At 42.7% G+C, this 21,465-nt stretch overlaps 1 protein-coding gene across 3 annotated transcripts in view; it reads left to right on the top strand.

The window, feature by feature from the left end:
- PTPRM (protein tyrosine phosphatase, receptor type, M) overlaps positions 1–21,465 on the top strand; it is a 361,286-nt gene that overhangs the window by 75,862 nt on the left and 263,959 nt on the right. For all 3 annotated transcript variants that reach the window (XM_008574057.1, XM_008574056.1, XM_008574058.1), the window contains one exon: positions 6,368–6,500. In XM_008574057.1, the coding sequence (XP_008572279.1) occupies positions 6,368–6,500 (133 nt within the window). The remainder of the gene's footprint in view (positions 1–6,367; positions 6,501–21,465) is intronic.

Here is a 21,465-nt window from a genome sequence, read left to right as displayed (position 1 = left end):
TGCCCGGCCTGCCTAAGCTGCGGGTGCCGCGGAGAGCCGGTCGCCCAGGCGTACGAGGCCCCTGCCACCTGCAGTCCCGCTCCCGCACGCCCGGCTGTCGTTGCCGCCTGGGACCGGGGCCTTTCGCAGTCTCCGCCTCCACTCCCAGCCCCGTGCGCCTGCGGCTGGAGCGGGCGTCCTGTGGTGTTCGCCGGGGCCACAGTCCTGGAGGATGGGGGCTCAGCCTCTCACTCACCTCCAAGTCCCCTGCAGAGCCCAGTCGCCGTCCCTTGGGCCCGGAGGCTCTTCATGAGCCATTGCTCACCCGAAGGCTGGGAGCCAGCACCGCTCTGGCTCTGCGTCCGGGGGTCCCTCGTATTTACGGGGTCACCTGTGGATGTGCGGGTGCCTCTGCACTGTAACCCTGAGTAGGTGTCACCCCTGCCTTTTCCTCCTCGTCTTCCCCTTCTTCATCCTTGTAACAAGGAGTGACCAGAGGGCCCCAGGGCTCTGTGCGGCAGGTGGCCCCGTCCCTCCCACCCGCCGTCGACTGATGTCATTGTGCCCTCTTGCCAAGAGGACACGGGCGCGGCTCCCCTCCCGCTCGGGTCGGCCGCCTGCAAATTGCACACGAGCTCGGCCTCCGGCATTTGCTCACTCGCTGTCCCGGGCAACTCTCAGCACTTTTCTCTCTCCTCACATTTCCCACGCCCCCTCCGCTCCAGTCTCCCCGCATCTTTGTGCTGACATTTTTACTGGGAAAAAAAGCAGTTGGAAGAGACCATTCAAGCGTTCCGTGCCCTGAGCACCAGGCCTCTCACCAGGAAGCCATGTGCCCATGTGCTCGGCTCCCCTGTCATTCCCCAGGTGAACTGTCACCCGGGCCCAAGCCAGCCCCAGCTCCCCAAGGCCACCTCCCCAGCAGGACCGATCTCTCTCTCCCGCATCACCACCTTTTCCCTCGGTGGGATCACGGATGCCAACCTGCAGAAATGCTGCCACTTCTCCATGCATTCCACTCCGGCTGCTCCACGTGCACGCCCTCTGCGTGTGTAACTGCCTTGACTCCCTCTCCTCACTGGTTTCCCTCCCCGCTCAGCTGGCTGCCTCCTGCCCGCTCCTTCTGTGCTCACTTCCCGAGTGCACTCTGGCAGTCTCACGGCTTTAAACACCATCTTTCTGATGATGACTTCAAGGTGTGTGTCCACACCCAGGTCTGTCGCCTGCATATCCAACTGCTGGCACAGTCTCTCCTTTGGATGTCCAATATCTCAAACCTAACTGGTCCCAAACCAAACTCCTGGCTTCCGCACCCCCAACCCCTCTAAACCTGCTCCTCCTACAGTCTCTACACTTCAGCATCTCTCCAGTGTCTCCTGCCAGGAACCTGGATGTTATGGTAACACATGCTACACCCAGTTCACCTGCAAGTGCCTGTAGCTCCACTGTCAAAATAAATCTAGGGTTTGACTGCGTCTTCTCGCCTCCACTGCTACCACCTCACTCCAAACCATCACCATCTGTTGCCTTAATTATGGTGGTAGCCTCATGACTGAGATCCCTGTGTCCATCCCTGGGCTCCCTCCAGTCTGCTGTAACACAGCTGCCAGCATGATCCTGTTAAACATAATCCAGGTCACATCACTCCTCTGCTCACAAGCCTGTCAGAGCTCCCATCTCAAGCAGAGAAAAAGCAGAATCCTTCCAGCAATCTGCAGAGGAGCCCCTGACACACATATCCCACCTCTTTCCCCAGCTCACTCCACTCCAGTATCATTCAGAACTTGAATCTCACCTTGCAGCATTTAACAAATTTTTCCTGCTGCTGAGGATGCTTCTCCCTGGCTGTCAGCCTCTCTCACTCCCCTTCCTCTTTTAGGCTCTGTCCAGTTTTCTCAGTAATTCCTCCTCTGAGTCCCCATCATGTCCCCTGCCTGCCCTAGCACTCCTCCCCTTCCTCTTTTAGGCTCTGTCCAAACAGTTTTCTCAGTAATTCCTCCTCTGAGTCCCCATCATGTCCCCTGCCTGCCCTAGCACTCCCATCCAGCCCAGCACATAGCACCAACGATCATACTGCCTGCAGCGTCTGTCTGTCCCCATACAGAGGTTTTTGTTTCATCCAGTTGTTCACAATGTATTTCTAAAATAGCACATGGCGCTTGGTTAGGTGCTCAGTAAACACTTGTATAAATGAAGAATATTGCTGATCTTTTCCTCCATACTGAAGGTCAGAGCAGTGCTCATCACTGTCACCGTTAGGCAGAGGTTTGGGAAGCCTAGGCAAAGGTCTGGACAGCCAAGCGGACCCCTCAGCCCTTCCTAAGCTTGCCTGTCCCCTCCCTTTAGGAAGGCTTTCTGTTCTCTCAAGGTGACATCAGTCCTGATGCCGCGGGTAGTGTGATCGGTAGCACCAGGAACCAGCGATGGCCTTTGTGGCCTTCCAGGCTTGTGTCCTTGGGTCTTCTGGGAAAATTTGTGCAGCCAGTTCAGTAGTCAAAGTGGGGCCCAGACCTCAAGCCAGTGGCTGAATACATCGTGTTCTCAGCCTCACTTGCTGCTGTTATTTAATTTAACACTGAACACTGGGCCAAAACTGTTTTCTGCCAAGTTGAAAACCAACAAAATACTGCATTGGATAATTGTTCCATTTCTTTTGAGATTTTTTACACTAGATGCTGTATTTGAAATCTTAAATAATGCAGTTTGACTGAAATACCACTATATTTTTATATTCTTGGTCATTAAAAAAAATAACCAGAGCCATCACTAGGAGTCGGTAGCGTGGCCATCTGTGAGGATTATGCTCTCTGGTTTTGCAGCCTCTCATCTTCAGTCTCTCTGTAATTAACTTATTTATCATTTTAATGAATATGGTCAAAACTAGATTAAAAAAATCGCTGTTACACACACACATATAAGTTTACTCTCTTCCAAAGGAACAAATGTGCAGAACTCTGAACAGAATGCACACAAGGGGAGATAAACATGCCATTCTTTGAAGAATTAGTATTTATACCCTCCCAAAATGAATAAAAGTTATATCATTAGAAACCCAAATGTGCAGAACTCTGAACAGAATGCACACAAGGGGAGATAAACATGCCTTTCTTTGAAGAATTAGTATTTATACCCTCCCAAAATGAATAAAAGTTATATCATTAGAAACCTGGCAAGAAAATAACAAGACAGAGGGGAAAATATTATGAAAACAACTCTTTTGCCAAGCAGTTTGTAAATTGCACTGTTAAATTCATAGATTTGGGTGAGGGAAAAAAATACAACTATCATTTGCCACCAAATTCTGTCACAAATTATCCTGTGTCCAAGGCTGACTAACAGCTCATAACCACAACCACATGTTTCCAAAGAAATAAAAGTGGAAACGAGCATCCTGTCTAAGGAGGACCCAAAGATGCCCATTTTAGGAAGCGCGGTAGGGACGGAGAGGCAGGAACTGCCTGTGTTGAGAGGGGACCCAAAATCAGTGACCTCCCCCATTAGATCGGCTGAGGGTTGTGACTATCTCACGCCCACTTGGTATTTATGTTGCTGCTTCCTCAGAGTGGTCCTAAACCAAAATACCCAAATGAGCTGGGAGGTCAGTTGTGGCACCCATCCACCTTTTCTGAGTTGCTGTCCCACCTCATTTCGCATGATTGCTACCATAATCACGTAGCAATGGTGTCACGCAGGATAGAACGTTTCATTTTCTTGACCTGCAATGTGAAATGAGTTCAAAATAAGTGGTAAAGAATGATACTACTGAGCTCAGCCAGCTGCATGACCATGTGCTTGCCTGCTCCCTAAAGGGGACCAAAGGCTGTGAGGTGACCACCTGCTCGTGGCCCAGTGCAGAACGTAGAGAGTAAAATGTTGAGGTAATAATAACTAGCTGCTTGGTGAAGAGAAGCATACATGTGACAAACCCATCTCTTCCTGAGCATTTACAATATATAGGTTGAATCAGTGTTATTTCTTATATTTAAAATTTTTAAGCTTAAAGTTTCCCTAAATATTTTTTCCAAAGTGTTGCATTTCCTGACATAATTTAGTTACACCAAGAAAAACAACTCTTAAATCATTTATTTAGCAATATATAACTCGTGAGATCAATGGAATGGCTTTCAGTATATCAACATTTGGAAGAATAAAACCAATTTGATTTTAGTATTAAAAAGTTAAGTTCTTGGGGCCGGCCCGGTGGCGCACTGGATAGTGCGCCGCTTGGGAAGTGCGGCGGCGCTCCCGCCCAAGGGTTCGGATCCCACATACAGACCAGTTCCCGCTCACTGGCTGAGCGAGGCACAGGAGCAACACCGAGGGTTGCGATCCCGTTGCCGGTCCCGGCCCGGTACGGGGGCAACACTGAGGGTTGCAATCCGTTGCCGGACACGGAAAAAGACAAAAGACCAAAAAAAAAAAAAAAGTTAAGTTTTTAAAATTGTATATAAAATCAAAATTGAAAAACATTGGACTTTTTTCAGTTTGTGAATTTGAAATGTTATCTCTTTATATATGGATTGCTTTCTTTTTTTTTCTTTTTCTTTTTTTTTTTTTACTTATTCATCTTTTTGTTGTATACACATTTTATCTTTAGGTTTTTCTTAGCTTTTTCTTTTTTTTTTTACTTATTCATCTTTTTGTTGTATACACATTTTATCTTTAGGTTTTTCTTAGCAACTTATTTAATGGAACAATTTCTCCACGCAACTTATTTAATGGAACAATTTCTCCACCTGGTTGTATGTTCCAGTGATATATTGGAGTGGTACATTAAAGATGTAATTATCATAAAAAGTAATTAACATTCATATTTTTGGGATTTAACTGGACAACTAGTTGGAGGGATATTCATTCAAACAGCATAAAAGGACATCCTCTTGATGTTGTCAGAAATAAAAATGACCTATGAAGGTTTACCCAGAAGGGATTTTATTTAGTGACGAGTGCTTTCTACATCACGACTGCTGTCATTGTTGCTGCCACCTTGATGGGAATGTGCATTTGTGGTGGAAACTCAGATGGACATGCCCTGGGATCGTCCACCTCATGTCTCTCCCCTGATCTTGACTAGCTTTGCCAGATCAGTCTCATGGCCACAGCTCTGTTCAGGATGCAGAATCTGTTGCATAAAATCTTAATATGAATAACTTTGGAAAGAAACGTTATTTGTATGTTCCCCAAGGAAAAAAAGAAACAGATGTAAAGTGATTGACATTCCCTATTTCTTGGTGATGACTGGTAGAATTTGCCCAGTCTGCGGTGCACAAGGGCATAGACACAAGGACAGTGAAGTGTTTCAAGAATCAGGCAGCACATGAGTGGAAACCTGATGAAAGGGTAGGAAGAGTTGGTACGAACACTCAACTTTATTTACGTTTTTAACAACAAAAACTAAAAGAAAATTCTAAGGTGAGAAATCTGGACATGAAATTCATCCTTTCAGAATGATCTGTCTACCTAGTCATGGTGGCATGGTGGCTCAGATGCTGAGCACCGTCACATTCTGACTCAAAAAGCGGAAGCCTTTAACACAATGGATTCTGTTCAGTGCATTGAACATTACATTCCTAGTATTTTTCATCCTGAACTCATTTAGTAGAAGAAATAGATATTTCCTTTGATGTGGATTTGACATTCCATCACATCATATGATAAACAGGACGAACAGAGTTTTGGATGTAGGGAAGCAGGAGAGTTAGGACAGTAGCTGCCACTGTGAGACCCTGGTTATCTCATTTAAACAGATATTAAACGTGGGTGCCAGTGGTGTGATCACAGCCGCTTCCCACTTTGTGAATAAATTGCTTAGAAGGAGTCTTTTGCCTACCAGATGTGACCTAGATTTAGATTTCCAGAGGCAGGGGAAAACTCCATTGTGTTAAAAAAAAAAAACAATTGCTGGTAAAATGCATGGTAAATGAGCTTATCTCACTTTTCCAGGTGTTTGGGCTAATATGTTATGGAATTACAGCTTCATTTATGAAAAATAATTGAGGAAAATGTTCCAGCAAATCAAATTTGGATAAAGGCTTAGAGATAGCTATTGTGTTGTTAGCAAGTTTTTAAGTGGCAGAAAAAGCAGGAGCCCATAGAGATAATAAAAATATAAAAAACTGTGTATGAGAAGAGTCTCTTATAAAGGGTCAGGCGTGAGTGTGCTATTCAGCTTGTGTTATGGCTTAGTAAAATATGGAAGAACAACGTGAACAATTACATTTCTTCCAGTGCATATGAAAAGCTGTTTAAAAAAATCAAAGCTTGCCTGTCTGCTGGCTCTGATAAGTCTTATGACTCTGTTAAAAGCAGCAAAGTTTTTTTAAAAAGTGGAACATCCTTATTCTCTCTTACCCACTCTCTCTCCTTTTTCATTTCCTTTCATCTTCAGGAGCTGCTACTCCAAAACCAGTCCCAGAACCTGAGAAACAAACAGACCACACAGTTAAAATTGCTGGAGTCATCGCCGGCATCTTGCTCTTCGTTATCATATTTCTTGGAGTTGTGTTGGTAATGAAGAAAAGGTGAGCTCCTAGCTGCTGTCAGATATACGGTTATATCCTATTGTTTGCCAAGCTGTTTCATGTACATCAAAATATTCATTTACTGTGTTGGTTTTGATGACCAGGACACATCTGTGACTCTGTGATTGTTAACGTTTTTCATCATACAGCATTGGGACAGAATACGTACAGTTATGGGACAAAAACTTAGAGTAAATGGCTGTGATTTTGTATGGATATACAAAGCATATCATGCCATTATAACATGAGAATCACATGTCTTCCTGCAGGGTGGTACATAAAGCTCTGCAGAATCTTAAAAGCCATTTCTTCACCAGGAGATTTTTAGTACTTATTATCAACATACTAATGTATTTGATGTTATCAAGGATATGAAAAAGAAGACTTTTCCTTCTCATTGTAATGAAGAAGATGATAATGACAGAATTTATTGAGCCTTTTGTTATGTGCAGGCACCAGGGTATGGTGGTTAATCAGCCCGTGCCCCATGAGAAAAAGAATCTCAAGAGCAGCCCAGCAGAAAAATGCAGGGCATCAACATGTATAAGAAAAGGTTGTAGATCAAGTGGTATGTTGTAAGTTTGCCCTGCCTAGCTGGGAGGAGTCTAGCGGGGAAGGAAAGCAGATCTGGCTATAAATAAGCGATCCCCACCTCTCATCCCAAACTGAAAAGCACAGTGTCTCATTTTGTGGAAACAAGTGAAAACTTGCTTCATAATAAAATCTTCAATGTATATAAAAATTATCAACATAAAAATATAGATAGTAAGAAGTGATGTGACAAATTTTTCCAAACACTGGGAATACATGAGTCTTATTCTTTCTCTTTAGTTTAAAAACCATTACAGCCATGGAGTTGGGACGGTAGCCCTGCAGTCATTGACGGTAGGAGATAAAGGTGGGCAGGTTGGCAAAGTGAGGTCTTGAAAGTCTTGTCATGTTAGCAGGTTGTGCTTGATCCCCAAATCAGCTGACGCCTCTAAGCAGATAGTAATAAGATCTCATGTTTATTTTAGATCACTCTGATGTTAGGCTTGAGCACAGTGAGGAGAGAAGGGAGCTAGAGTCAGAAAGATCAGTTGAGTGAAGAGAGTGGGCAACTTTAGAAACCTGTATGAGGACAGTTTCTGTAGCCATTTGGAAGGAGAAGGAACAATATGGAAAGAACGTATTCGATGGTTTGGGCAAGTTCGTGGAGATATTACCATGCACCAACATGTAGAATACAGGAGCAAGAACTTATCTGGGAAGTAAAGATGGAGAGTTGAGCTTTGCACACTGTAAGTTTGGTTTTCCTTTAAAATTAAGTGGAGGTGTCCACCGGGCAGCCAGATGTGCTGTTGTGTACTAGAAATAGTAATTTCCATCGTCTGAAAGTCATCGGCATTTCTGGAGAGAAAACCATCACTTTGGATGAGGTCACCCAAAGTCATGGGAGAGTGTGTCCAGGACGAAGATAAACCTTGGGTAGCAGCGGTATTCCAGGGCTGAGCTAACACCCAAGCACACGCACACACGCCGTGTCCTGCTTGTCTTGCTCATCCCCCCTCCGTTCACGCCTTTCGCTCCAGCAAAGCCCCCGGAGGAAGCGCTGCTGTGTCGCGGCTGTGCTATCTCTAGTCTCTGTGCCGTGTCCTGCTTGTCTTGCTCATCCCCCCTCCGTTCACGCCTTTTGCTCCAGCAAAGCCCCCGGAGGAAGCGCTGCTGTGTCGCGGCTGTGCTATCTCTAGTCTCTGGGCCCGTCGTGTCCACTCTCGTTCTCCTCTGGTCGTTTGTCCTTTGTCCCTTTTCCTTTTTTCACCCATCATTTGATTTCTCTCCATCTGTTCTTCCTTTTCATTCTACATCTCTGTGCCTCTTTCTTCTTTAGCTACATACCTGTTTATTTCTCTTTTTTCCTCCATCTTTCTCTTTCTCTTCATGTTTTCTTCCTCTTTTCCTTATCCTTCACCTCTCATAAACTTTTTCCTGGATGATCTTCATCTGTTCCCCACCCCAGTTTTTATGATGATATCTTATTTTTGGTACCAGTGGTTTTTACTTTTTAAAAAAATATGACCCAGTATAAATCCTAACCAACAATAGGCCCTTCCATGCTTGGGTATTCAAACTAAGCATTTCAGAGAGATTTATTTTAAATTCTGGGAATATGTTGGGTTTTGTGTCATCTGGCAAGCTTTTTGTGAGGAATAGCCTGAAACTACTAATCCAGTTGCCCTTGTGACCTTAGCTAGATATCAACTAATCCTCTAAGGGTCTATTTGTGCTGGATTAATTCATTATTCTGCCCAGGTCTCTCAGGTAGTCACTGAGGTTATGTTATAAATTATGCATTTGAAAAGATTGCCTGCAGTAACATATGGCCTTGATACAACCTTAGACTATATATCAAGAAGTCATGCCAGATTTACATGATTATTTACCAGATAATATTAAAAGGGTTGTCTTCACAGCACGTGCCACTTTTGTATTTGCTCTTTTCTGAAATATGGAATATGCTCTCCATAAGGCAAATTAGTCAATATACTATGCCTGTAAATACAAAACTGGTAAAACTCGGACCTGAACAGGCATGTGGTACAAACTGTCATATTTAACAGACATTCTTAAAACTTCTAATTGTCAGAGTTTTTCACAAAAATTCAAGTCTAAATTTTAAAAACAGTATTTGTAAACAGAATAGTTAAAACACGATATTAATCATAGAAAAGTTGCTAGAGTGTTATTAATAAGCAACATTGGTTGGAAAAACATTGTATTTAGATTCAGAATTCCCAGATTTGTATTTTAACTGACTTGGTGATTCTGAAGTTCTCAGGGCCTTAGTTTCCTCATTTGTAAGTTGAGAAAATTGAACTAGATGATCTCTGAAGCCCCTCCCAATTCCAAAACGCCAGGCTCCCTATGAGTAGCCTACAGCGACTCTACTGTACATCTGTTATTCTGTAAGTACAGTGGGTGGCTTATTACTGTATTTCATTACTTTTGTTGTTGTTTTTGCTTTTGGTTTTTTGGCAGCTGGCTGCTGCAGGGATCCAAACCCATGACCTTAGTGCTATAAGACTGTTCTCTGACCAGTTGATCTAACTAGCCAGCCCTACATTTGTTATTCTAGAAATACAGTGGATGGCTTATTAGTGTATTTCATTATTTTAACCTTCCCAGTAGTTCTTCCCAAGCCTGTCTTTGTTCAGTCAATTCAAGCCCAGAAGTGTTACTTGGTGAGTAGTTAGTCTTGTAGCCACGTGTTTCCTCCCATCACACAGGAGGCCCTCAGTCAAACAGGGAAGCAATGGGGAAAGGAAGAAAGGAAAGGAAAAGAACAGCCACAAGTATGGATTTCATTATATCGCCAGTTAGACCTAATGCCATCAAAGTTCGAGCTCATTCTTGTCGAGGCGACTTAGCCCACGTTTTCTCTACTCATAATATTCTGAGTCAACCAACTCGAATATATGCCAGTGGTCATAAAGACAGCCTGGGCCCAAGATAAAGTGGGTGACACAAATTCATCAATATTTCTGGAAATACCACTGGATTTCTGTCCTGTGCAGATGAGCCAGTGGTTACTGTCTGTGCTTGTCAGCACATTTAGCCTGAGCTCTTGGGAGGTCAACAGCAAATTCAAACATTGGACAATTGCTTGGCATTTTATTGGGAGGCACTGCCAGTTACTAGCTCAGCTAAGATCATTTGGCCTCCTGAAGCACTGGCCTTCTATAAAGAATGGCAGCTGAAGGGGACCTGAAATGGAAAATGTAAAACCTATTCAGCTCGCTAACTCGTGGAATTCTTTCACATAAAGTCAATGATGACTAAGCACAGACATGATCATTAGTTTTATTTAGCTATAATGTTTTACAAACTTATCACAAATCAATGACTACTTGTTTTGTGATTATGAATATTAATCCATTTGGCCTTTGTCTGGACTAATATAATATGATAACTTCTCTTAAAACTTTTGCAAAACCTGTACATTTATTTTTATTTTATTCTGTAAGCAAAGCTATTTTTTCTTATTTTTTCTTTCCCAAAATTGTGTGTTCTTTTAAAGGTGCAATGTTTTATGCAGTAAATGTTAAATACATTTATTTTTATTTTATTCTGTAAGCAAAGCTATTTTTTCTTATTTTTCTTTCCCAAAATTGTGTGTTCTTTTAAAGGTGCAATGTTTTATGCAGTAAATGTTAAGGATGTGAAATAAATATCTACAAAATAAAAGTTCATGCAAAGCCACATGGCAGTGTACTCTCAAAATTAATATAAAATAATGAGTAGGAGATATTTAATTTTTACCATGTTTCATCAGTGTATAATTAAATATATTTGTATAGATGAAAATCTGCATTTTCAACATTTTTAATAAGGAATAATTTATCTCACCAACTTTTTTGATAGAATTTAATATATAAACACCATCAATTTTACTGTGATTAATTATATTTACTATTGTTTCTAAAATTGCTGTAGATCTTTCAATAGCTTGAGAACATTTGTATTAATTACAGTAATATTCCTGTCTCAGCCATTGTGGTACACAGAAACCACAGAAGTTGTGGCTATTTGAAAATAATTAGAGATATGCAGTCTCCGGCAAAATAGCAAACGGTAACTATTCTATTACATGAATACCTGTTACAGGTAAACATAACAATTTTTATATTGAAGCACTCTACTGTACTCCTTTTCATAACATTTTAACGTATCTACATTTTGCAAATGCAGCATATGTTATTAAATACTTTGCACCCATTCTTTTATATTTATACACTACTAGTAATAACAAGAAGAAAATTGCAATAAAAATGGGAGGTATTTCTGAAGACGACATGAAACAAAAAAGATAAGAGGGAAAATTTGATGAAAGTCCTGTTTTCAAAGAGATGCCTACAGTGTGTGGCCAGAGGCAAGTTGACATTAACTGTAGTTCCCCTGCTCTACCGGTTTACATATGAGAAAGGACCTTTTTTCCCTAAGCTAAGTGTGACTTATATGTGGCAAACATCTTAAGTCTGATTGCTATATTCAAAAGTCCTATCAAAATCACATTTGCTGACCCCACATTAAGAAAGTCATATGTAGATGTTTCTTTGTGATTGTTATTTAAAATATGTGTACTAATATGCAGTCATATAAATACGGACCAGATGCTGAGACTTTTATACCCTAGCACATGCTTTGGCGTGCGTGAAACAGGATATATGTGCACACCAGTACGTATGGGCATGTCATCTCAATCTGTCAATTAGCCACTGCCCTTCGGTTTCTAGATGAGAGCTGAATAGGCTTGTGGTATGAGGTAAGTTGAACAAATTGACCTTCGTAAAGGCCTCTTCTAACCTGAACATTATATGATTACTCTAATAGCTCCTATATTAACTCCAGACTCAACTTAATGGTTTATTTAACTAAGTTCTATTAGGGATTCTCTGGGAGATCTTTTTTTTTCTTTTTAAAAATTAAAATATAGTTGATTATGCATATTTGGGGTGTACAGCATTGACTCCCATCACCTGTGTACAACATGTGATGATCAAATCAATATTATTAGCATATTCATTATAACAAATCATAATTATTCTTTATGCCCCTTACCCAATCTTTCCCCAACCCATCTCCATCCCTCCCCTGCCCCGTTAACCATAGATTTGATAGATTTCTTCTCTCCTTCTGAATTTTTTCTTTCTTCCTTCCTTTCCAACTTTCTTAGCCCCCCTTATAAGTGAGAACATATGGTATTTCTCTTTCTATGCCTGGCTTATTTCACTTAACATAATTTTCCCCAGGTTCATCCATGTTGCTACAAATGGCAGGATTTTATTCTTTTTTATGGCTGAGTTGTGTTCCATTGTGTACGTAGACCACATTTTCCTTATGCAATCATCTGTCAATGGACATTTAGGTTGGCTCCATCTGTTGGCTATTATAAATAGAGCTGCAGTGACCATGGTAGTGCAGGTGTCCTTTGACGTGATGATTTCCATTCCTTTAGGTATACACCCGGCAGCGGGATTGCTGGATTGTATGGTAGATCTATCTGTAGTTGTTTGAGAAGCCTCCATACTGTTTTCCATGTTGGCTATGCTATTTTACAGTTCTGGGAGCTCTTTATAAAGACTTTACTTTAAAAAGTAGGGTGGACAATGTAGGCACCAATTTTCCATCTTAAAGGAGGGAAGTGTCAGAGAATGATGAGAGGCTTTGCTTTAGAATCTTACAGACCTGGGTGCACATCCCAGCTCTCTACTTTGTGAATTTCAATGAGTTACTTCATCTCTGGGAACTAGTTTGCATATGTGAAATGTGGTGATGGTGATGATGTGCACTTCGTAGGAGAAATGGTGAAGATCAGATGAGGTCATGTATGTACATGGTTGGTGCCTAATAAAGAATAGCTTAAGGACCCAGAAGTTCAGAAACCTGAGCTATGGAATGTAGGCAGAGCCTGGGCATTGCAGGCGTGTCTAGTTCTTACCCACCGTCTCCACCACCTCATGTGAGTAGAACTCAGGCACTGTTCATCCTCGTTTGCTGAGAGCACAGGCCGGTCACCCGTGGGTTACAGTCTACCCTTGCCGCAGGTCTACAGGTACCTGGAGTTCCGCCAGCACGTCTTGATCTTCTTTTTGAGCTGTTATTGGAGAATAGCTAAATAAAAGTTTTTTCCACTTTCCCCTTAACAGGAGTGTTGTTAAAATCCTTTTGAGTACTTGTACTTTGTGTCATTCGTCAATTCCTAAGATTACTCCTGATAACTCACAGTAGTGAGGATGCTGTATCCTTCTGTCTGGTTTAGTGAATAAGAGAAGTTTGTTAAGTTTTATACTAAGCTGTGAAGCAAGGGAGTGTTGACTGCACTCCTTACTTCTCGAGACAAATGCTGGTGTCTGGGAGCTGCCGAGGTGACAGCGAGGGCTCTGAAGACACCTGTCACTCAGTCGTGTGGCTTTCTAGCTGTGTGACCTTGGGCAAGTCACCTGGCTTGTGTTCCTCAGTTCAGCTATACCAAGGGCATAATGATAGTACTACCTCATAAGGTGTTCTGAGAAGAAGCAAGTTAACACCTTTAACTATTAACTGTGTTAATAACACATAGCTCATTAGTATGTGAGCTGCCTGCAGTTTCAGTGCCCATTGAGTGCCCGCCTGAGACTAGCAAGGACAGGAGCGGTCTCTCCTCTAGAGGGGGACCCTCCCGCCTTCCCGTGGAGAGCACCATTCCTTTGCACTCCAGGATGCACACAGGATGGATCTTTAATTATGAAGATAGCTAGGAACATAGCCACCTGGGATGAGACAGCTCACTGTCCCCTTACGTTAAGGCCGAGCTTTGGTGAAGCTACGGTAGCTGAAAGCGCAAAGTAGAATCATTCTTCAGCCATACCCGCCCGCCGACATTCCTTATGCTGAGGCTCCTGCTCAGTCAAAGGGAGGGCTGGATTTGGGCACTCTGGATATCAGAACCTGTCAGATCCAGACCTGACAACAGGGTTCTGCCCCCTGGGGTAGGAACAAAAGGACACTGTGATGCTCTTCAGTGTGCACAAGCCCCAGCCTTGCATCTGTGTGGACCCCCCCGAGCCCATCTTCCATGCTGCCGGTGCACCTGCCACGACTGCAGGAGGTAGAAAAAGCTCTTCAGTGTGCACAAGCCCCAGCCTTGCATCTGTGTGGACCCCCCGAGCCCATCTTCCATGCTGCCGGTGCACCTGCCACGACTGCAGGAGGTAGAAAAAGCCTCCTGCACAGCTGGGTGGCCAGGCACCAGCCTGGAGCTCGCGCCACATTCAGCAGGGCCTAATTCTCACCGGCCACCTCAGGGCGCAGTCATCCTACCGATCCCTAGTTTTAATGCACAGTAACTTCCAACAAGGCTCATTTTTATCCTCCACCGTATTAGCATAGCTTGTTAAAACTTGTTTTTTTTCTATGTATCTTACCTCTGAAGTTCAAGCCCCAGAGTTTGTTAGGAGAGGTGTTAAGAGAGGGTTGCTTATTTACTACTAAAATTGATCGTTCTTTACAGTTGATGTCTCCAGATGGTGCGTAGACATTCCCAGGCCAGCCCCACCCAAGCTCTTCAAGTTTTTTAGAGTATGTGTCCCTATTCACGTGGACATGACTTCTCTTTCTAGTTGGTAGAGTGGGAAATACCAAGAGAATGAAAACTGAGGATATTTTACTTCGGATGATTGTTTAAACCTGTATCTTGGTTAGTGAATCCAGGGATTCAGACTTACAATATCACTTCTTCAGTTCTTTCTGGTTTTTTTTTTTTTTTTTTTTTTTTTTTATTAGTAAAACAGTAATGAAAAATACTTAGGACCTAAGGAAGAATATACATTAACAAAAAATAGGCCAATTTCTAACCTGACTTTTTTGGACAGAATTCATGATCCCTCTTTTTCTAACAGAAATCTAAATTTCTTTTTAACAGGGAACGGGATTATATCTCAAAACTTTTTATGTTCATTTATAGAAAATTACATAGAATTAATTTTTTAGAAGGAAAAAGAGGAGCTACTATGTGAATTAGGAGAGGAATGCATTTTTTTTTTGGGGGGGGTGGATCTCAACATTACAAGATGTAATACTATTATATTAAATAATATATTTATTGAATAGGAAAGGCATGTTTTTGCCCAGTATTCTCCTAGACTGTGCTTTTTAAAGTCAGTAATGCTTTACCAGATCCACTGGAAGAAGTTTTTTGTTGTTATTTTCGTATATGCTGTTTCCTTATTGGCACTGCAATGGTGGAACTAAGCTAAGGCTATTTTTATAGGTTTTACTGCAACAGGTAAAAACTGACTCATTTGTTAAGTTCCAACACATAAAAAGAAAACAAAAGAAATTGGCAAAAATGTAGCCTAGGTTATCCCATCTACGAATGGCTCATTTTATCCTTCCTGCGCACTCTCAGGCACAAATCCAGCTTTCCAGTTCCCGCAGTGATTTATGCAGCACCTGCCCGAGCTCCAGGATTCCAATTTGGACACCTGGATGTTGGTGCTTTTCTTACTCCTCCCCTCGTTCCACTCTCCTCACATGTACACTTTTGAATTATTTAGGTACCATCTGTCTTTTCCATTAGATTACAGCATCTTAAGGGCTATGGGAGAATCCTTTTATATCATCTTTTATGTCCCATTCTCACACCTAGGATAGTGATTTGCTTATAGCAGACATGTGGTGTACCTTGTCATTAAAGGAAAAAAAAAATCAGAAGATTAAAGTCAAATTTCTTCAATTCTGGTTATATGAATCATCTTTCCAGTCTTGGAAAACAATTCCCCCGACGTAGGAGAGAGTAATGGGCTGCCCTTGGCAATGTGCATCTCTACATACGGTTCCCAGAAGGAAGTCACCTCCCCCCAACGAGGCTCTCCTTCCAGAGGGATGGTGCCCTGCATGCTGTGGGGCCACCAGCTGCCTCATCCAGTCCAGGTGACCAGGGCAGGAGACCTGGAGTTCACGTAAGAACAGGGCTCTTGCTAAAGCATGGCTATTGATTTCTTTATGTACTCTTTTATGCTGGTTTTGAGAAAGAGTAATCAAGCTGCTATAATCTGAAAAGGAGGAGATAGCGTATTTGCGTATATATCCTTTATACCCCGCCGCCATACACACATCTGCAACCTGTCTTTAAGGAAGAGAATTCCAACTTAAACAATCTCCAGGACCCAGAGGTTTCTGAGCGGCCCAGCGTCCAATCCCTGGCCTGGTGACCCCACTTTGTCTTGGCATCAGGCTGCAGTTATAAAAACATAATGCTGCTTTTGGCTGCAGCAGACCCTGGAGCTGTCATGGCTCGTCTGACACACCTGGCACCACAACCTGTCACCCTCCCTGGGCCAGCTGCAGCACCTTCCTGGAGCCCGTTGTGCACACCTGCCACGGAGATGCTGCAGCTCGCGCTGGCCTGCCCACTTCACTCCTCAGCAGGCACTTCGGCAAGCTTAGCTTTAGGATTGATTAATTTCCTGCTGTTGTAGGAAATTGTTGTATTGGTGTCCAGACTTAAATGACCCATCCATTTGGATTTCCAAACAGCTTTTTAACTCTTGTCCCAAAACTTCTTCCTAAACTCTAAGATTGTGATTATTTTTTTAACCTGGAACTTCAGGATGCTAGCCTGATTCTCTAAACTTTGCTTCATTCTAGATTAAGTTTAGCTTTTTGAAAGTCCCCTCAAGGAATGCCACACAGGTCAGTCCTCAGCTTGCCAGTGGTGAGGTCCAGGCTCCGTCGCCTGTAATTAGCCTTCAGTGCCATCTGCCCTCTACAGATGGTGCCCAGGTCATCAGGGACAACTCACAAAGAAGTCTGCTGTGCATAGAGCCCCAGACAATATTTTACGAAAAGAATGCAACATTGATAAATGGTTCCCATCTTGTGTACCTTTGTACTTTTTATGATTGACACTGATGTAAAGAACAACAGCAACAAAATTTAACTGAAGTTATAAGTAACCAAGTAAAATGATAATTTATTATGTGGACGGAACTGACTCTGGGAAGAGCGTGGTTGATTAATGAGCACCATTAACAAGTTCACAGTTTCAAAGGTCAAAATCATAGACCTGATTATGTACAGTGTACCATTCTTCATTGATTTTCATGTCCTCTTCCTAACACAAGAGGTAAAGGACATTACTAACAGTTTTATTAAATACTGTGTGTTCTACAACATAAAATTTAGAATTCTCAAAAACATCTTTGTGTATTATAAAGATGAATAAGCACAGTATCCTGATTTGACTATCCCATGTTGTATACAAATACTGATAGTCAACTCTGTACCCACAAATATGTATAATCAATTAACTTTCAATAAAAAAAATTAAAAAAAGAAAAACACATCTTTAATTACTGTTCTGACCACTGCATTAACTTTGGCATTTTTAGTAAAATTGAGGGCACTCGGCCATCATTTCTCCTTCAGATGTTACACTGCTGCTTTTAGTGATAATATGTGAGGAACTTGCAACAATTAAGCTAGAGCTCTGAACAAATAACAAATCAAGTTAAGCTAAGGTAAATGAAATGGACATAATGAAAAATCCATAAATTAAGAAAGAAACTAAGCAGAATATAGAAAAATAAATTGAAATTGATTTTTGGATTCTAAAATGCTGTTTATTATCATAACTTGAGGACCCCACTAGACGAGGCTGTGTTAGCCAAGGAGTCTCTTACTTAGTTAATTTTGTGATTTGACAAACAGTCTGTTAAACTTATTTCTCTTGTGGCTTGATCCCTTTCTTAGGTATGTATCCAATGAGAAAGGTACTACACGGGGACTCAGAAATGTAGCTCTACTGTTTTTATTTTTTAAAAGTTGTCTTTCTAGGTATACATCCAAACGAACTAAAAGCAGGGACTCGCACAAATATTTGTACACTCAGGTTTATAGCAGCATTATTCACAATAGCCAAAAGGGAGAAGCAACCCAAGTGTCCTTTGAACAGGTGTATGGATAAGCAAAACCTGATATGTGACATATACATGCAATGGAATATTATTCAGCCATAAAAAGAAGGAAATTTTGACACATACTCCAGCATGGATAAAGATTGAGGTCATCATGCTAAATGAAATAAGCCAGTCACAAAAAGACAAATTCCACTTATATGAGAGACCTGGAGTAGAGTGGTCTGATTCCACTTATATGAGATACCTAGAGTAGAGTGGTCAAATTCATAGAGACACAAAGTAGAGTGGTGGTTGCCAGGGGCTGGGGGAGGAGGGAGTGAGGAATTACGGGTTCAGAGTTTCAGCTTGGGATGATGAAAAATTCTCGAGGTGGATGGTGGTGATAGTTCCACAACTACATCAATGTACCTAATGCCACGGGATTGTACACTTAAAATGGATAAAATGGTCAATTTTATGTTATTTATATTTTATCACAATAAGAAATGTTTCCATATTTATAGACAGAGTGATATTTAGGCAGATCTTGGATCCATCCTAATCAACAGTCAGCCTCAGAGCAGTTAGCCCACTATGTGGCAACTGTGGACTGGGCTTGTCACTGAGTGCCTGCCTTTTGGTCTGTGAGGCCTGGGACTGCTCAGAGAGTTACTCTGTCCAGCTGACAGGAAGAAAATATTTATGTGATTGGCCCATGTTTACCTGAGGCCACAGACAAGCATGAAGCTCCATTTGACGCATGCCACTCGAAGTATTCCAGCATCATTACAGACAGTAGTGACAGTGAGGGAGCCTGACTGCCTTCCAAAAGCACCTCCAGAATTGTTATCATATGCCCCAGAGCCAGGCTGGACAGCCATCCACCTGGAACCAGCCAAAACACATGCTCGGATTACTGGTGATGCCCTGATTATGGCAATCACAGTGAAGAAAGCAATATGTTCTGCTACATTATTTTTAGACACGAGAGAGTGAAACATAGGTAGTGTTAGGCCGGTGGCTTCCACAGCTGTCAATTTTTTATTTTCTTTACTAGTAACGGTGAGGGTGACACGGATCATCTATGAATAGAATGTGAGTGTCCTCAGCATTCTGGAAGCTCACAGTGCTTCAAATCAAATCCACACAGCCCCCCACATGCAGGCCCCAGAATTAGGCAGCTTCTATCTTATGAGTTTGATAAAAAGAAAGAAAATAAATTCAGTATGACGGGTCTTCAGAAAGTTCATGGAAAGATTTGTATTATCTTTTAATTCCATTTTCCATGCACATTTTAAAGTACTCTAATGGCTGGGTGTTTCCTCTCAGTTGAATGAAGCTTAAATTATGCATCTTGAATTACTCTCTAGTTTCCACATTTCTAAGTCACCTTTCTGTGTAGAACAGACCTGGCAGCTCTCTGTTGATGAGAAGGCCTGTGAGGGCAGGAGCCATGGCTTGATCACCTTTGTCTCTCCATTCCTAACCCAGTCATGGCACTTGGTAAATGCTTGTTGGCCCTGTGCATAAATGAGTGAGTGAGCAGCAGGTCCTGCCGGATGTGAGCCCCGTGCCCTGCCTGCTGTGCCGCCCTTCCCCCAGCTCCGAAAAGAGTCTCAGCTCATTCCACCCTATTGGCTTCTTGTCATCACTGGGCAAGGAACAAGTCTGTTCTTGCTTCCCACCCTCTTCTCCCTGCAAAACCCCTCTCCCTGCATTGCATCCTCCTTTTTGTGACTGGAGCCACCATGAAGAAAACAGAGCCCAACGAATGGACTTTTGCTCACCTACCCAATTTGGAGGCACTGTATGTTTGTATATGTTACATGTGACATCTGCAAGAAACTTTTTACAGAGCCCATTCTTCCTCCAAACAAATTTATACACCAGAAGAGATGATAATGACTCCCCCCAAAAGGATAAAAGCAAAGATTTACCTTGAATAATCTAAATGACTCATATTTATGAATGGACATGAGTTGACTCTTCTAATAGTCTTGTCATTTGTATCACTTATTACTTATTTGATAATGACGATAATGATGGCCGATATATACTAAGCACTGACCGTCTGCCTCATAGTAGGCACTACTGTAAGTTTCTTATGAGTATTGTCACAGTTAGGCCTTGTGAAAACTCTATGGCATATGTCCTGTTATTCTGTTTTACACTCAAGGAAGCCGAGACAGAGAAAAGTCACACAGTCAGTAAATAACAGAATCAAGAGGTGAAGCCAGGCCGCCTGTCTCCAGAGCTGCCGTTCTGAACCATTATGGTTCTTTAGTTGAAATGCAATAGACCTAGAAAAAGACGGGCACAATATCTAACTACTGAGCTGAAAAGAAACCACCAGAGAATCCTGTGACCTGTACTGTAACCAGTATTCCCGTATTTCTCCCCTTGCGCATTTAGTGAAAGAAGAAAACTGTGCCCCATGTGAAAAAAGCATCCTGCAGAGCCAGGTGTGCTGTCTCGGAGCTGCTCCTGTACATGAGCTCCGCTCACTTAAGGTCAGGAAGCAGAGAGGAGACCAGGGTCCTTCTGGCTCCTTGAGAATCTTTGACATACCAAGCATCTGAGTAACGTGAAATATGCCACAAATGAATGACCACCTTCGTGCATAAGTAGTTATCAAGCCAGTTACAAAATCCAAATTGATCCAGCAGCCTCTCTTGTCCCAATGCAGTGGCTCCTGGGTACCTGGAAATCCTGACAGCCTCCCATTCTAGCACCCTCTGGCATTAGGCCAGAGACCCCACCAAACACAGCCTGTCCCTGCTGTGCATGCTGCACTGGCCCGCGGCCAGGTGGGCGCTTCTCAGCATTGCCTTTACCTGCCGGCTCACTTTGGTGACTCAGCAGTCCGCAGTTAACGCCCCATTTCAACCCACGGAAGAGACTGGGACACGAGACTCCCGCTGCGTTCTTGTTATTTCTTACGCGCTCACTTGTTAGATTCTGAGAGAGGAAGGTAAGGCTGCCGTCTGTGGACAGAGCCGGCCCTGCTGCCTATTGTCACAGCTGAGACTCTGCACGCTAGTGAGGAGTTGTCACCGGCATGTGCCAGTGGAGGCATCTCGGCTTCAAAGGCGAGAAGTCTCGTGTCTGGAGGGAAGGAAGCCAGGTAGCTACGGGTTGAACGTAGCAAGGCAGATACAAGCTCTCGGCATGGGCTTGTGAACCCTTCCTTCACAAACAGGTAGGGTTGGTCTGCGGGTCTGATACTGCAGCTCTTATCTCTTGCCCCGACGACCCAGTACAGCGTGTGATGCTCAGATGAATACTACCTTCCAGTGATGTGGGAAAACGGCTGCTAAGCCGCTGGAGTGACTGACACTGTGCCGTTGTGGCTGCCGTCGGGGCTCCAAGCTGATGTTCAGGCCAGCTCTGCCCTGGCTTGCTTCCCCCGCTGTCGGCATTTCTGTTAGTGTTATCTTCTGCCAAGCAAAACGGTCTCTGCTTCTCAACTCTGGACGACACTCAGTAAAATTATTTACTGACGTTAGTATGCTTTTTTTCATATATTTCAACATTATTTTACAGTATTA

Source organism: Galeopterus variegatus, unplaced genomic scaffold (genome assembly GCF_000696425.1).
Source record: "Galeopterus variegatus unplaced genomic scaffold, G_variegatus-3.0.2 Scaffold993, whole genome shotgun sequence".
NCBI lineage: Eukaryota > Metazoa > Chordata > Mammalia > Dermoptera > Cynocephalidae > Galeopterus > Galeopterus variegatus.
Note: the sequence above shows the minus strand (reverse complement) of the source record. Positions and strands in the feature narration are given on the sequence as shown.